Below are 17547 nucleotides of genomic sequence, written 5' to 3' on the forward strand. Positions count from 1 at the left end.
GGCGGGTCCCACTTCAGCAGTAATTCGGCGGTGGGGGGGCCCCGCCACAGGTCTTTGGGGCATTTCGGCGGTCCCAGAGCGGAAGGACCCCCCCGCCGCCAAATTACCGCTGAAGCGAGGGCCCCCCGCCACCGACGACCCCAGACCCCCTGAATCCTCTGGGCGGCCCTGCCTATTTTAGCCTCTGATCCTACCTCATTTTCACTGGCATTCATTAAGTTAGATGTCCAACTGCTAATAAACTTTTTAGTGAAAACAAACAAAAAAGTCATTTAGCACTTCTGCCATTTCCACAGTTTCGGCTATTGTTTCTTCCCCTCATTGAGTAAGGGGCCTACCCTGTCCTTGATCTTTCTCTGTATGTCTCAAGCTAGTTTAATCCTGTTTTGTGCCTTGGTGTTTCCAATTTTGTCCATACATATTTGTGTTATTTGTTTATATTCATCCTTTGTAATTTGACCTAGTTTCCACTTTTTGTAGGACTCTTTTTCGAGTTTCAGATCACTGAAGATCTCCTAGTTAAGCCAGGATAGTCTCTTGCCATACTTCCTATGGTCCACTACTTTCTTATCTAAGGCTGCACTCATATGTCCACTACTGATTGACATGGGCTGTCTGCAATTCACTTTTTCATTCCTGCCACATAAGTTGCCACCAGATGTGTTTTGTCAAACACTGCCCAATCCTGTGTCTTCAGGGCTTCCAAATACAAGAGGAAAAATTCTGCTACTTTTTGTGATAAACATTACCTAAAGGTCTTCAGAACATTCAGGACTACCCTCATCTCCAGAACATTCACGCGCAGCTGCTATTCCTGAAGACCAAGAATGTTGGAAGAGGTGGCCCTTCATATCAGCTCCCCATCCCAGGAACAAACATACGTGGTCACTCGGTTTTGCAATGGAGAAAATTTGAAATCAAGACTTCATTGACATATAACCATTGTAGCTATCAGGCCAATCTTTTGCTGCATGGCTCTTGCTGATCTGGCTGGCTCTGAAAATCCTTTCCCTTATGTCCTGGACCCTATTCCAGAAATCCAAATATCCAGAAAGAGAAAAAACACACAGTCCTATCAGTGTAAATACATAGGCACTACCGCCAACTATAGCTCATAGCAATCCCTTCCCTCTAGGAGAGGTACAATTGTTCTCCAAAACCCAATTTTGAATTTTCCTTTCACCAGTTACCAATGGAAGTCTTTAACATTGAGGACAGGTTCAAATCCTCCCTTTCTTTTGACCAATAGCACAGGCTCAATGACATCCTTTTTGTCAGAAGGGATTAGATTTACTGCAGCTTCTCTTCGGGATGCTGAATTACAGCACATTCTGGAAGGGAGAAATTTGTAATTCTGAGACGTGTGTCCCCAAAAGGGCCTTGCATGATAAATGGACCCTAGTCTCCCTCTAATAGTAAGGGAGTACAAGACAGGCTGGCTAGTCACTCTGGAATTCAGAAACCTAGAGTCTTCTTCCAGAAGGAAGGCAAAGTGAACTGACTTTGCACGCACTGGGCACCGCAGAATCCAGAGCATATGTATGTGCTGGTTTCTCGGCAGGTGCTTTCCTTAGAAGATAAAAGAAAGAGGAGGAGGAGGGGGGGAGGAGGATAACCTGAGAGAATGAAGGACAGATTTAATTATCTCAGCTTTCGTAAGACTATCATCCATTTTCCCCCATCTTCGAAGTTGCATGTTCCTGAAACTTCTGGTGAAACCACCACACAAAGGCCTAGTAAATGCAACAATGTGTCCGCAAGCATCAGTGGCACAGATAGCTGTCCCCACTGTTGTATCACCAAAGGATAGCCACACCCTGGTTTTGTCCACTCCCTCACAAGTCAGTTTCTTACAAACTCTTTGCTCCACACCCTTGGAGGTGGGGGGTACACGGTGCAAACCTTCTTCCACAGCTTGAACTGGTGTTTTCCCATATAGAACACGTACTGTTGTTCCCAACGTGAGCTGACAATATCACAGGTTGAAAAAATCTGTGTCCAAGGCCATCGTAGCTTCTGGAGTCATGCTATGGCACTATCATGATTGCGGCTGCCTCCATCATCATAATCTTTCGGAGAGGGAGGGAGAAATAAGCTGAGGATATCCCTCCATTTTCCAATAACCATCTTGGAGACATCCAGAGTGGTATGAAGTAGCTGCCAAACCTCACCAACTGGTCGAGTCTAAGATGGAAGAGGAGCACTTGTTACATCATCTGGGAATGAAACCAACCCCCTCAAAATCACAGCCTTGGGGTTTTCCTGGATTGTCTGCACATCAAAAGAAGAAATCTTAACAACCTGTTCAATTAAATGGAAAAAAGGATCAGCCCATATTGGAGAGAATTATCTTTCTCCTCTTCCCTCGGAGATAGTTCTTGGTTTCTGCTACTATTATCCTCTGTATCCAAACAGCAGTCTTGCTCATTTTCAGCAGCGTCACTGTCATCCTAAGCAAGCAGTGCAGTGAGTACTAAAATCTGTATTGACAACTGTGCCCCAATGCTACCAGTAACGGCTGCACCAAAGGCATCCATGCATCAAAAGCTGTTTCCAGAGACACACAGCTCAAGGTCAAGAGGCTAGGCTGGGCTGGACTTGAGACCTCTTGAGGTTTCTTCCTGCCCTACATTTTTATGATTCTATAAGAGGTGAGAGACGCAGTTCCAGGTCAAGAGATGCACTTCCAGTGAGCCCTGAAGTCAGGCTAGGACAAAGCAAGAGAATCCAGTCTAGACCTACAGTAGGGGGCACAGTCAAGTATTAAGTGTCCTGAGGGTGAGCCTCTATGTGATGGGGTGTCCACACCACACTAGGCCTGAGTAGGGAAAAAAAGGGCCAATTAACCCCATGGCAGGCTGCCCCTGGAGGAGAGTCAGGGCCGGCTGAGTTGAAGAGATTAAGGAAATAAAGCCCAGCAGGGCAGGGGCAGGCTGAGCTGTAAAAAACCAGGAAGTAAAGAGCAAGAGGGGGCAGCAGGAAAGAACTGGGCGCCACTCCCTAAAGATGATGGCAGTTAGCAAAAGACAAGGAGGAATCCCAGGAGAAGTATGCCCAGGAATCCTGCCTGAGAATACAGACACTGGGAACAACCTGAGAAGGGGTGAGATCGCCACATGGAACAGAGGAAGCTCCAGTGGTAACCCAAGGGGGGCAGGGGCAGAAGACAGAAGAGAGGTAGGAAAGAGCCCAGGGAAAGAGCAACAGGGTCCGAGCTTGCACAGACCGCGGTTGCTGGGTTTAGGGTCCCTGGGCTGGAACCCGGAGCAGTGGATGGGCCTGGGTTCCACTGCCAGCCACTGGAGAAGTGGCGCAGTTGGGGCAGTGGACTGGAAGACTGTCTGAGATGGTTCATCCAGTGGGACTCTGATACCACAGAAGAACTACTATACTGACCTGGCCAGAGGGCCAAGACATGAAGAGGGAGCACCCTGAGTCACAAAGATGAAGTAACCTGAGTCCAGAGACAGACACACACTACAGGGTGTCAGACTGGTCGAGAGCTAATCCCCAGATGAACCACCAGGAGGTGCCCAGCAGTGAATAGTGAACTGCATTACACTCTATTTGCATGTCTCGAGGTTGGCAGTAGGCATATCCACCATTCTAAATGTTTCAGGCTATTTTTTCCTTAAATCGGTAAGAAGGGGAAATTAACAGTATATCTGTATAATAAAGTCTCTGTATACATACTTTGCAAAGCCAATGAAGTCTTCGTGGTTGGTATTGATGTAAGATACCTGGATATCAATTAGCAGCAGTACCTACCAGGAAGAAAAAAAGGAAAAAGAAAATTTGAGTTTGCTGCATTATTGAATATTGTCTTTTATACTCATTCAGGCCAAAAGCAGTACTACCTACTAAATCCCATATCTGTTTCTTTAGTTATTTAGCAAACTATGCTATAATGGAACTGTCAGTCAACTACCTCCCTCAGCTTTCTTACAGTTGCCTCATTATCAGCTTCTGTAAAATTTAATTAAGACTAACCATATCTAGCCAAAGGGGAGTTTAATACATAGCACAGATTCTAGCACTATATTTTGCAGGATAGGCAATATTTGGTCTCTTATTGCTACTATTACTACACCAGCTAGTCAGGAACCTCTATGAAGAATTAGGGCTCTATCGTGTTAGGCATTGTACAAACATGTAACAAGTCTGCCCAGTGAACTTACAGTTGAAGTGTTGGACAGGATAAAACAGGTAGACGAAACAGACAACAGGGGTGGGCTGGGTGGATGAAGTAACAAAATGAACAGTTTAGCAAAACAGAGGTTTCAGCTTGCTGCTTGAGTAGCCTTGATCTGTTGATTTGTTGAGTATCAGAGGGGTAGCACTAGGGTTTCGGTATAGGTGGGTGGGTGTGTTAATGTGACCACCACTTCCGTGCACCCGTGGTGGTGGGGGGTGTGCAGTGTAGATCCAGGCTGAGGTTGATGGAGGAGTGGTGGCTGCTGAAATCGTGGTGGAATTTTTCCAGAGACTACAGGAATGGCAACATACAAAAAAACCCTGTAGGAGAACACTTCCCCCTCCTGGCCACATAGCAGATTTTAAGGTGGCCATCCTCCAGCAAAAAAACTTTAGACCAGACTCCAGAGAGAAACTGCTGAGCTCCAGTTCATTTGATTTGTTGGTGTCTCAGATGGATAACTGGACTGAAACGTCATGATCTATTTAATCTGGAAATATCTTAAAATACACAAAGAAAAGACCCCCCTCCTGCAGCCTTCCTAAAGTGTGTACCAGGACAGTGCAGAAGAACCCTGCTTTCCTCCTGCCCTCTTTCCAGATGCTTGCTCCCCAGCAAGGATCAGGAGTGAACCATCCCTGTGCTCTGAGGAATGCAGGGACTGCTACAATAGAAGGCCCTTGCTCAACCACGCAAAGAAGAGGGAAATGTTTTTTGCATGGCTCTCCTCCCCTAGCAAAAGCCTCACGAGTTGAGGGCACGAGCCAGTCACTGCTCGTGCAGTGTAGACATCCCCTAAGTGTGTAAAACTGCATAATTATCAAAACCTCTCCAAGTCTATGCCTCAGGGCAACAACTTGTTATTATTATTGCCAGAACACTGTGGGTAAAAATACTTTGATACATAGGCCCTAACTATTAAAAAAAAGAATAAAAACTAATAAGAGTTTTAATTTGATAAAATAATGTAACGTGACCTTCCTACTAAGATACCAGTCTCTCTGTATCCAACAAAAAACACTATGGAAAAATTAGTTACTTCTGAGTAAAGCCTTTACTCAGTGGCGGCTCCAGGCACCAGCGCTCCAAGCGCATGCCTGGAGCGGCAAGCCGCAGGGGATGTCCTGCCGGTCCCTGCAAGGGCGGCAGTCAGGCAGCCTTCGGTGGCATGCCTGCAGGAGGTCCGCCAGTCCCACGGATTCGGCGGCAATTCAGTGGTGGGACTGGGGACCTCCTGCAGGCAAGCCGCCAAGGCAGCCTGACTGCCGTGCTTGGGGCAGCAAAGAAGCTAGAGCCGCCCCTGCCTTTACTACTGAAGCCTTATTGTGCCTGGGCATTGCATCAAACAATCCTCTTCACCAAGTCCTATACCACTAGACTACACAATTTTGCTCCTTTTCTTGTGTAATTGGTTTTTCTCATGAAGTCCAATATTTTTAAACCCCTTTCATTTCACCAAAAATTTGTACAATTGCCACTGCAGTGCTCCCAGAATACTGTACCCCACAAACAGGGGCGGCTCTACCTTTTTGGCCACCCCAAGCAGTCATGCGCGGGAGGCGCCCCGGAGCCGCGGGAGCAGCGGACCTCCCGCGGGCATGACTGCAGAGGGTCCGCTGGTCGCGCGGCTCGGCTGGACCTCCCGCAGCTGCGGACGGTTCGCAGGTCCAGCGGCTCCGCTTGAGCTGCCGCAGTCATGCCTGCGGCAGGTCCGGTCCTCCCGCGGCTCCGGTGGACCTCCCGCAGGCATGATTGCGGCAGGTCCGCCGGCCCAATCTGCCGCCCCCCCCCGGGAAAGGGCCGCCCCACGCGCGTGCTTGCTGCGCTGGAGTCTGGAGCTGGCCCTGCCCACAAAGATACATAAAGTCCAACTTCCACTGAAAGTCAATGGGAGCTGAGTGGCTCTGACTTGGGCCTTCTGAATGTCTCCGTACTAGCCTGACCGATTTTAATACAGTAATTGTTAACAGCATAAGTAAATGACAGGTACATGTATCACAATCACCTATTTTAACACTGTCTGTGCCTGGACTCTCAGATTTGCATACAACTTGAACAAAAAGAAGTTAGAAGCTCTCTGAATTCACATACATAGGAAGCTGATATTTTTTGCTCATCTCTGGGCACGAGAGGAAGGAAAAAGACAGTTACCTTTTCGTAACTGGTTTTCTTCGAGATGTGTTGTTCATGTCTATTCCACAATAGGTGTGCGTGCTCACCATGTGCACCAGTGCCGGAAGTTTTCCCCCTAGCAGTACCCGTAGAGGGGGAGCGCCCCCTGCAAGCCCTGGAGTGGCACCTGCCTGGCGTGGTATAAGGGGAGCTGTGCACTCCTCCCACCCTCAGTTCTTTCTTGCCAGACAGCTCCAGCAGAGGGGAAGGAGGGCAGGATGTGGAATAGACATGAACAACACATCTTGAAGAACATCAGTTACGGAAAGGTAACTGTCTTTTCTTCTTCGAGTGGTTGCTCATGTGTATTCCACAATAGGTGATTCCAAGCTATACCTTCTGGAGGTGGGTAGGAGTTTCCAAGTTCTCGGGACGGAGTACCGCACTGTCGAACCCAGCATCATGCCTGATTTGGGAGACTATCGCATAGTGCAAGGTGAACATGTGAACCGAAGACCACGTGGTGGCCCTACAAATGTCCTGAATAGGGACGTGGGCCACAAAGGCAGCTGACGAAGCCTGCACCCGAGTCGAGTGCGCCCTCACAATGGGTGGCAGGGGGATACCTGCCAGCTCATAACAGGAGCAGATGCACGAAGTGATCCAGTTGGAAAGCCGCTGAGAGGAAATTGGCTGGCCTCTTGCGCACTCAGCCGAGGCGACAAAAAGTTGTGAGGACTTTCTGAACGGCTTGTTCCGCTCGAGGTAGAAAGCATCGAGCATGTGGAGACAACGATCCTCACTAGTCACGTGAGGCTTGAGGCAGAGGACTGGAAGAAAAATGTCCTGACCCATGTAGTAGGCAGAGACCACCTTCCGGAGAAACAAGGGGTGTGGGCGGAGCTGGACCTTGTCCTTGTGAAAGACCGTATACGGCGGCTCGGAGTTCAGGGCCCTGAACTCCGAGACCTGCCTCGTCGATGTGAAAGCAACCAAGAAGGCCACCTTCCACGAGAGGTGAGACCAGGAACACGGGGCTAATGGTTCAAACCATGGGGCCACGTAAGACAAGCCAGCACCAGATTCAGGTCCCATTGTGGGACCAGGGGCTTAGAATATGGGTAAAGCCAGTCCAAACCCTTAAGAAACTGGCTGGTCATAGCATGGGAGAACACAGTGTGTCCTTGCACCGGGGGATGGAAGGCTGATATGGCCGCCAGGAGCATCCTGACTGATGAGGGCGCCAGGCCCTGGGCCCTCAGGTGGAGGAGGTAATCAAGGATAAGCTGGATCAGGGAGGCCATTGGGGACACACCTTGGTCCGCCGCCCACCTAGAAAACCGAGACTACTTTGCCATGTAGGAGCCCCGAGTGGAGAGCCATCTACTTTCAAGGAGGACATGCTGAACCTGTTCTGAGCATGTCTTTTCCTCACCACCTAGCCACTGAGCAGCCACGCTGTGAGGTGAAGAGCTGCCAGGTTGGGGTGGAGGAGGCGGCCCTGGTCCTGAGAAAGCAGGTCCGGGTGGAGCAGCAACGGCCACGGCGGAGCCACCGCCAGGCCTGAGAGGGTCCCTTACCAGTTCTGCCTGGGCCATGCCGGGGCAATGAGGAGGACCCTGGCTTTGTCCGTCTTTATTTTCTCCAGGACCCTGCTGATCAGAGGGAACGGAGGAAAGGCGTAGAGAAGCTGGCCTGACCAGAATAGGATGAAGGCATTGGAGACAGTGCCCATCCCTAGGCCCCCCCGGAGCAGAACTGGGGGCATCGTCGGTTCTGCCGGGTCGTAAATAGGTCCACCTGGGGAGTTCCCCACCTTCGGAAGAGCTGGTGGGCCACTTCCTGGTGTAGAGACCACTCATGCTGAGAGGAAAAGTCTCTGCTCAAGCGATCCGCCCTCACGTTCCAGGAGCCCAGCAGGTGAAAGGCTTTTAGGTGGATGTCGTGAGCTATACAGAAGTCCCACAGACTGAGGGCTTCATGGCAGAGGATCGGGCCCCACCTTGCCTGTTGATGTAGAACACTGAGGCCGTGTTGTCCATAAGAACCCGACTACCTTACCCTTCAGATGTGAGCAGAAGGCCATACATGCCAGTCGCACCGCCCTGAGTTCCTTGACGTTTATATGAAGGGTTAGGTCTTGCAGAGACCACAGGCCTTCGGTCTGAAAATTCCCCACATGGACCCCCCAGCCCAAGTCCGATGCATGGGACACCAGCTCCAACAACGGGCCCTGTCCCTGAACGAGACCCATTGGAGCATATTGCTTGGGGCGGACCACCACCATAGGTAGGTGATCACCGAGTTCGGCACGATAAGGGCCTTGTCCAGTCTGTCCGTGACTCGGAGAACTTCAAGGCCAGCCAGACCTGGAGGGGCCTCACCCTGAGTCTGGCGTGGCGGACCACAAACGTGCATGCCGACATGTGACCTAGCAGCTGCAGGCAAGCCCTGGCTGTCGTCACCGGGAACCTTGCGATCGAGTCGATGAGCCCTTTCAGGGTGTCGAACCTGTCTGTGGGGAGAGAGGCCCTGGCCGACGTTGCATCCAGGAGTGCCCCGATAACTCTATGCATTGGACCGGGACCAACGTGGACTTGGTCTTGTTTACCAACAGGCCCAGGGCAGTGCATGTGGACAGGAGGAGTGCCACATGATCCCTCACCTGCAATCGGGAGGTGCCCTTCACCAGCCAGTAGTCCAGATAGGGGAATATCTGGACTCCCCGGCATCTGAGGTAGGCCACTACCACTGACATGCATTTTGTAAAGACCCTTGGGGTTGTGGATAGACCAAACAGGAGGGCCGTGAATTGGTAGTGATTCTGTCCCACCCCGAAATGGAGGAAGCGCCTGTGCCCTTCAAATATGTGGATGTGGAAGTATGCATCCTGTAGATCAAGGGCAGTGTACCAGTCCCCGGGATCCAGGGAGGGGATGATGGAGGCCAGGGAAATCATGCAGAACTTGAGTTTTACCATGTACTGGTTCAGGCCTCGCAGGTCCATGATGGGCCTGAGCCCCTCCCCTTTGGCCTTCAGGATAAGGAAATACCGGGAGTAATACCCCTTGCCCAGGGATTCCTTTGGCACCACCTCTATTGCTCCTAGTTCCAGGAGCCGCCCAACCTCCTGCTCAAGCAGAGCCTCGTGCGATGGGTCCCCCAGGGGGGGGGGGTTGGACGTGGAGGAGGTAAACTGAAGGGTCTAACCTCGGGAGATGGTGTTGAGGACCCATCGGTCTGAGGTGAGCCGCAACCATTCTGGGAGGAAAGCAAAGCACACAACCGATTGGAAAAAAGGAGCTTTATTAGGAGTGGATCCCTGCTGAGAACTGGCGGGGTACCCCCGAGCGTCCTGTCAAAAAACACCTTTTACCCGTCTGCTTGCCCTTAGAGGACCCAGACTGAAGGGCATGCCGAGACTGCCTTTGCGGGTGTTTTCTATAGTCCCGCTGCTTCTTATGGGCGGCCTTGTACTTCGGGAGGGCAGCCAGGGCAGGAGCCTGCTGCGGCTTGAACTTGGGAGTCTTTCATGTAGTGCAGCCTTGTGTCTGTTTCCTCAGCAAACAGAGCCTTCCCGTCGAAAGGGGATCCTGCATTGACGACTGCACTTCACTGGATAGCCCAGAGAGCAGGAGCCATGACGCTCATCTCACGGACACCACTGAGGCCATGGACCATGCGGCCATGCCTGCTGCATCCAAAGCGGCCTGCAGGGATGCCCTTGGGGCCGCTACCCCTTCCTCCACGAGCGCCTTAAACTCCTTTTTATCATGCTCCCGGAGGGAGTCCTCGAACTTGGGGAGGGATCCCCAGAGATTAAACTCGTAGTGATCCAGGAGAGCCTGATAGTTTCCTACTCTTAGCTGGAAGCTTGACGACGAATAAGCTTTTCTCCCGAAAATATCCAGCCTCCAAGAGTCTTTGTTCTTAGGGGTCGGGGCTGGCTCCCACTGCCGTTCCCTGTGGTTGACCGACTCGACCACCAAGGAGTTGGGCACCAGGTGGGTATACAAACACTCGTGCCCCTTAGTGGGTACAAAGTACTGCATTCCACCTTCTTAGAGATGGGAGCCAATGAGGCTGGTGTTTGCCACATGGCATTTGAAATTCTTGCCACCCCTTCATGGAGCGGCAAGGCCACCCTGCCTGATTCCAAGGAGGACAGCACATTGAACAGGGAGTATGAGGGCTCTTCCATCTCCTCTGCTTGGAGGTGGAGGCTCGCTGCCACCCTTTTTAAGAGGTCTTGGTGGGCCCGATAGTCCTCCTGCGGGACGGAGGGGGGCGGGGCCAAAACCAGCTCCTCCAGACAGGGCGAGGAGGTCGGTGCGGTGCTTTGGGTGTCAGCTGGCACCGGAGGATCCACCACCCAGTCAGACTCTGGGCACAGTGCTGAGGACACGGGTCCCACTGACTCCTTTCTTACCGATCTAGGGATGGAGGCCGACGGTGCTTCCGACGCCCCGGTCACCAAGCAAGTCCCCACCGGGGGCTGCGCCAGAGGCCATGATGCCCACTGGTACCACTGGGCTGACCATGATGCTCAGTGCCACTGCACTTGCTGAGGCACCGGCGGAGCCGGCTGTTCAGGCTGACTAGCCTGGCCTGTAGATGGGCGGCTGTGAGCGGAGGCTGGGCTAGTATATGACCCACTGCTGCCTCTGCACTGGGAGTAGCGGCAGTGGCGGGATCTACATCAGCAACAGGACCGCGATCTCGAGGTGGAGGAATGGCACCGATGGTAGTAGCTGCTCCGCGAACGGCCTCGATGGGCAGACCCGCGATGGCGTGATGCCAGCGATCGACACCCAGGGCTATGGTGCCTTGGCAGAGACTTGGAGCAGGAGTCCGAGCAGGAACAGCGTTGACGGTCATGCCGCAACCAACTGCGGTACCTCCTTCGAGACGAGGACCGTTGGCGACGTCCACCACGGTCCTGTCGATATTTGCTCCGCGAAGACAAGTGGTGCCAGGAGTCCTGGTTGGACGGCACCAATCCAGACAGTCAGGCTGGCGTCAAGGGTGATCCACATGGCCTGAGACTAGAACGGTTGCTGGGCAGTGAGCAGTGTCGGGAACATTCCCTCAACTGAGACCGGTACCGGACCGCCAGTAACTGCGGTGATCCCAGCGGCTGCTTGCCTCTGGAGCATGGGGGCCGACATGGACATGACGTCGTTGGCTCCTGGAGGGCTTTGGGCGTAGATGGCATCTGGACATCTGGAGAGGCCTGCTCCGAAGAGACCGGGCTACTCCGCTCAACATCAGTCGGAGGCCTAGGGCCTGGTGGGGATCGAGGGCTGCCTGACATGGGCCTAGCCTCTGTCCCAGACTTCCCTTGGTGCCGTTGCGAAGAGGGAGTCTTTCCGGTCCTCTTGGTGTGCCCCATGGATAGGGAGCAGTGCGCCAACTGGTCGATGGTTCTGGAGGGTCTCCGCGTACCGACGCCGCGGTGCCGGGTACCGGTTCGTAGAGGTGTGCCAGGGTCGGGGCTGGCGCTGACTCCATCAGGATGGCCCGGAGCCTAATGTCCCTTTCTTTTTTGGTCTGGGGCTTGAACGACTTGCAGATCTTGCACCTTTCACTGATATGGGTTTCTCCCAAGCAGCGCAGACAGTCTGTGTGCAGGTAACTCCTTGGCATAGAATGCCTACAAGAGCCACACGACTTAAATCCCGGGGCGCAGGGCATGCCCCGGCCCAGGCTCACTAATTAACTAAACTAACTGAAATAGCTGACTACAGGTACTAATGAACGGATTAACAGTTCTGGGGACAAGCTGCAGCAAAGCTGGAGCTGAGCAGTTCTGACGCACCTTCACTGGCGGCAAGAAGGAACTGGGGTGGGGGAAGCATGCAGCTCCCCTTATACCGTGCCAGGCAGGTGCCACTCCAGAGGTCATGGGGGGTGCTCTCCCCACCATGGGTACTGCTAGGGGAAACACTTCTGGCACCAGTGCACGTGGCGAAGAAAAACAAGGAAAGAAAAATGGGAGCAGTTATTCCAAGTTACCTGTATCCTTTTCTTCCAAAGTTTGGAAAACTTGGGGGATTAAAAGCTCCCCCAAGGCATAAGATCAATAACTTGTGTGATTAATACTTGGAGTAAACATCTATAATATTGACTGAGAGGAAGGGAACAGGATACCATGCAGCCCTTTCAAGCTCCATAGGGTCCGAGGCTCCTCAAGGCTCCATGAGAAGCCAGAGGGCTGTTTTAAATTAGGTCAGCTGCTAGTAGCCCCAGAGGGCTATTATGGTTGCAAGGGACTGTCCCTTTTCCTTGGCAATGTCCCATCCACTGTCTGCAAGCAGGATTAGAAGGAGTTAATCCAGTTCTACACCATCAGCAGGTCATCCACATTTTCTGTTCCCATTTGCAACTGGCAGATTAAATTAGGAGTCTTTGGAACAGCGCTGGTCTCCTTCCGTCCCTTCTCTAGAACCTCTCTCCATTCCCCACCTCTCCAACATCTAATACGCCAATGTCTGTTACACTTTCGACACAAGCAATTTACCATGGCTAAGGCTTTTAAAAAATGGTTCTTGTCCTTCATCACTCTCAACTCCCAACCCACCAGATTTCATGTTTATTCCCACCTGTTCCTTGGTCTTCTCTTCTCTGTCTCGAATGTGGCCAGCAACAATCCTTTCTGTTTCCTCACACAGCCTTGGATAGGTCGCCAGCTGTAAGGCAAAATGGGAAGGAATTTAAACTTGCTGAGTGATGTTAAAAGGGTACAAATGGAGAATCTACACTAGTCTCTGGACAGAAGTAAGTTTTGTAAACACTGTACTAAACTTAACAAGACCCCAGGAAGCGTACTTACCAGTAAGGGTAGTTTAATATAATATGCATAGATCCAAACTCTGGGAACTTGCATGCCTATTTGCTTCACGGAATGCTCAAGAAAGTAGTGCCCATTTTGAGTGCATGTTCCTTTGTAGAACTGAACGTTTGTAATGAGAGCAAACATGGAATTGCAGCTCAAAACCATCGACTCCTGTTCTCTTAATCCAAATCTATGTCAAAGCTCTCCCAAAATATAAGAAAGGAGGATGGAGAGAGTGGATATATGTACTTCAAGAACAACATACTGCTAAGTGTGGGGGTTGGACTAAATGACCTCCCGAGATCTCTTCCAACCCTAGTCTTCTATGATTCTAAGGAACTTTCCTTTCTCCTTTGAGTATTGGCTATATAGCTGTTCCCCACTCACTGAAAATTAATTATCCATAGCAAACTTCTCCAGAGGAGGGCTGAGACTAAATATGCTGCAGAAATGTTCAGGGCTGCTCTCCCAAACTGAGTATCTGATCAGTCTGAAAATTCCAAATAAATGCATGACTTGAGCTCCAGTGAGCATCTTTAAGCCTCTGAAATAGAGGAATTTCTCTGACTTGTTACAGAAACTGCTTTAAAACTGGCAGGTCATATACTAAGTCAATCATGTATTGATATACTAGTAAGGTCTCAATGAGTCGTCATACAAATTTATATCAATTAGTCTTCTCCCAGAGATTGCCTATCTCCATACAGTATGAATTCAGAGGCTTTCGTGGGTTTAAATGCTATTGAAAAAGCAGCTCAGGGCCATTTTCACATCTAATTTGTTCAAGCCCAGCCTCCCTTGGCAAGCTGTGAGGTTTACAGAAGCACACTGGGCATACAGATAGACTGATTTAGGTGAAGTTCATATGGCCTTAGTCAGCAATTTGGGTAGCAGACACATGATCCCCTTTGACATCAGGGCTTGGTTCTCAATGACTCTTGTGCCTAATGTTATAATCACAAGTAAATACAATTTTCAGAGATAGGTAGATAGTTGGGAACATTCTCTCAAAGACTGAAATAACAATTCCATCAATTCTCAGTATTAGATTTCAGTGCCAACAAGGTGATGACTCATAAGTAGGTGGGAAGACATGAACCAATCTCTTCAAGTATCTTTGAACAATAGTAGGTATTAAAAAATGCAAGTATTAAAAGATCAGTGGAGTGTAGGATGATATGCAGATATGGCTACAAAATAGAATGACTGTACTCCAGGTTAATCCAGAGTGTATAAGTGGTAACAAATATTTATCATTTATGTAGGCATTGACGCTTTTACAAGTGAGAGCACAGCTGAGATGCAGTCATGTGACCCATATGTCTGAGAATACAACACCGAAAGCTGTCTTCTATGGTGAATTACAGATTGGAACTCGTTTTGGGGCAAACCAGGGAAGCATTACAATGACCCTCTGAAAGCCAACCTCCAATCTTGCAATGAGCACCTCAAATACCTTAGAGCTCTTAACCCACAATAGGACCCAATGGCAGCAGCTCTGCCACCTTGGACTGGAAGACTTCAAGAGCTCATGGACTGCTGCAACCCAGGAGAAAAATACAAGATATAAAGCTAAAAGCAGTGCACATTCATCTTCAAGTGTTTTCACCTGTGGCACTTGCAGACAGGGCTGTAGGTCAAAAATTGATCACTGATCTCATCTCAAGACCCATGATAAATGACTGTTACTCATCCATCAAACTCGATAGGAGACTCCATCATCATCAGTTTGATTACATGTGTCTATCTGTTCCAAATGGGCCAAAATGAAGGGAACAAATGAACAGTAATCTTGCTGAAAGTTCACAGGGAAAAATCTTTGCTTTTTCCTGGTTAGGTCATTATCAAAGATATCTATGATTTTCCAGAATGATGTGTTAAAGAATGATTGTTCTTGCAAACAATCAGCCAAAGCAATTAGGCAAATCTCTGGCCAGCAAAGATTTCAGATGGTGGTGAAGAACCTGACCCTGACTCTTTGACAAGAGATATGAAAAAGCTGATAAAAGACTCTTGCATTTCTGCAGTCAGGTTCTTGTGTGCTGTTATGCCAATTTCTTTAAGGGAAACATAAGAATAAGCACACATTTCCTTCACTACCTGATCCACGAATGGGTGAATGATTACATTCATGGATTTCAGAAGGGGTCACCAGTTGCTGTTTGAGTGCTATGGACACCAGAAGCTGCATTTGCACATTGACTTGGCTAACCCTAATTTAAAACAGAGGCTGGCTCTTTGGGTGAGGGGGAGAACTTAAAACACTTCCTCTAATAAAAGCTATGTTAGGGAGATCTCTCACTCTGTGCAAGCTTAAGCAGTAAAGGCCACACAAATTGAAAATCCTTTGGAGAGTAACCTTCTCTTAGAGACAGAAAAAAGTAAATCTGTTGAGCTAAATAATTTTCTTCAAAAGCAGCACATCCATTTAAGTCCCCATTGCTTCAAGTCCATCAGAACTAAACTTAATGAAACAGATTACCAGACCCAAGGAACCAGATAGCACTTGCCAAAACCATGCCACCAGTTCAGACCCTAACACTGACTAGACAACTCTGTGTGTGTGTGTGTGTGTGTGTGTGTGTGTGTGTGTGTGTGTGTGTGTGTGTGTGTGTGTGTGTGTGTGTGTGTGTATACACACACATAAATATAAATATGAATATAAAGCAGTGTTTTTTAAAAGCTAAAATAATATAATCATCAAGGCTAACTACTAACGATTAAAAACCTAAATTAAACCAGTGGTACAGCAAAAAAGGAAAAGAGATCCCAGGATTTCCAAGCTCAAGGCAACAATGATCAGTGAAGAACTGAAAGGAATCAGGGCCATGGTTTCTTTATACTCAGTCTCCAAACATTCAGATCCACCAAAGCAGGGTCTCTAGAGGGTTCCAACTTGGATGCAAAAGGGGCATGCACTACCCAAGAGTATGGAATCATCTTGGACAAAACTTCTCTCATAGATCCACAGGGACAGATCTGTTTAGAGATAGAGATACTCTCCCAGCAGAATCAATGAGAACTGTGTGCACATGCACAGGAATAACAGTCATGATCTCTCATGTAAATAAGTGATAAGGATTTTGCCCTTCATTTACATATCATAATTCAACAGAAGACTAGAAAGAAGGCAAGTTATTTGCATGCAATTCCTATATACTAATATACAGTCTGATGTTCCCATTAAGCTATGCATGTGTGTGATTAACCAAAAGATGCTAAACAACACACAGGCTATCTCACGCATGCACACGTCCTGCTGCCAAACTGCTCCTTCCAGCAGGCGGGAAGAGGAGGCTTCAGTTCTCCTCTTTCTCCTGTAGCTAAATAATTTCTCTACTCATGGCTTTAGTATGTGCTGCTGTAAATTATTCCAAAGTTTCAGATTCCTAGAAGGCTCCACCATGTGGCAGCTGCTGTGAGTCTCAAGGTGGTACTCATAGACCATGCAATGCAAATCATAGCTTCAAACAAGTTAACCAATGTTACTGGTTTACTTGAGTGGTTGTTTTCCCAAGTGGGACTTCCTCTGAGCCTTGAGAGGAGTGAAAAACTGAAAAATTGTCCTAATGGATTTAAGGAAGACTGTGCTTTTCTTCAATTTTAGTCAAAGAAATCTCAATCCCCACCCCACAATGGGTGGGATTTTCAGAAGTGCTTAGGTGATTTAGGAGCGTATGTCCCAATAATTTTCAATGGGATTTGCACTCTTAAGTCACTTGGGCACTTTTGAAAGTTCCACCCAAGAACCTTTTCTGAACCTACTGTTGGAATCCTGATGCCCTGAGTTGAGTGTTAATCTTATTAATGCATCACAAGCAGCAAAGCTTGCCATTTTCATGCTCCGCAAAATCTTAATTCTGCCTTGTCATCCTACGGCAGGTGAGAGAGCTCTCAGGCCTTGTTCTATAATCCTTTACACCTCCAAGGTGCAATAACTGGCAACACTAATGCTTTACATCAATTTTTTGTCTATTCATTCTGACACCGTTTTTTTTTAAATGGGCTACAGTGGGAGTAATACTAAGCTGCACTCCTTGGACTAAGATACTTGTGATGTCATCTTTCACTTAAGAATGGAGTGGGCATGAGCCCACATCTCATGTATTTCCTTCCCTGCTGATCAAAGAATGGATATTTGCAGAGTCGCTGTAGCCATGTTGGTCCCAAGATATGAGGAGACAAGGTGTAGCGGGGCTCCTGAAAAAGGCTAGGCTGATTGGGGGGAAGCAGCCACAGCTGGGGCCATGCCCCAATCAGGCCACAGCTGGCCCTATAAAAGGGCTCTGAGCCAGGAGCTAGGTCAGTCTCTCTCTAGCTGTAGAGAGAGAAGGACCGGGCTGCCTGGGCGAGAAGGGCACCTGAGTAGAGTGGTGCTGGGGAAAGGCAAGAGGAGCTTCAGCCT

General features: G+C 49.3%; 1 protein-coding gene and 1 long non-coding RNA gene across 10 annotated transcripts in view; one reads left to right on the plus strand and one right to left on the minus strand.

Annotated features, from left to right (window-relative positions):
• Nucleotides 1-17547, minus strand: part of DNM3 (dynamin 3) — a 335748-nt gene that overhangs the window by 216966 nt on the left and 101235 nt on the right. For all 8 annotated transcript variants that reach the window (XM_039483543.1, XM_039483538.1, XM_039483539.1 and 5 more), the window contains exons 11-12: nucleotides 12910-12996; nucleotides 3694-3764 (exon numbers count right to left, since the gene is read on the minus strand). In XM_039483543.1, the coding sequence (XP_039339477.1) occupies nucleotides 3694-3764; nucleotides 12910-12996 (158 nt within the window). The remainder of the gene's footprint in view (nucleotides 1-3693; nucleotides 3765-12909; nucleotides 12997-17547) is intronic.
• Nucleotides 6962-15255, plus strand: LOC120369840. 2 transcript variants are annotated; one of them, XR_005583456.1, is made up of 4 exons: nucleotides 6962-7324; nucleotides 7956-9044; nucleotides 12979-13084; nucleotides 14408-15255. It is a non-coding gene; the product is annotated as an uncharacterized LOC120369840 (long non-coding RNA). The 2 variants fall into 2 exon arrangements; XR_005583455.1 differs by lacking the exon at nucleotides 7956-9044.

This window comes from Mauremys reevesii, linkage group 8 (assembly GCF_016161935.1).
Source record: "Mauremys reevesii isolate NIE-2019 linkage group 8, ASM1616193v1, whole genome shotgun sequence".
In the NCBI taxonomy this organism is placed as follows: Eukaryota; Metazoa; Chordata; order Testudines; family Geoemydidae; genus Mauremys; species Mauremys reevesii.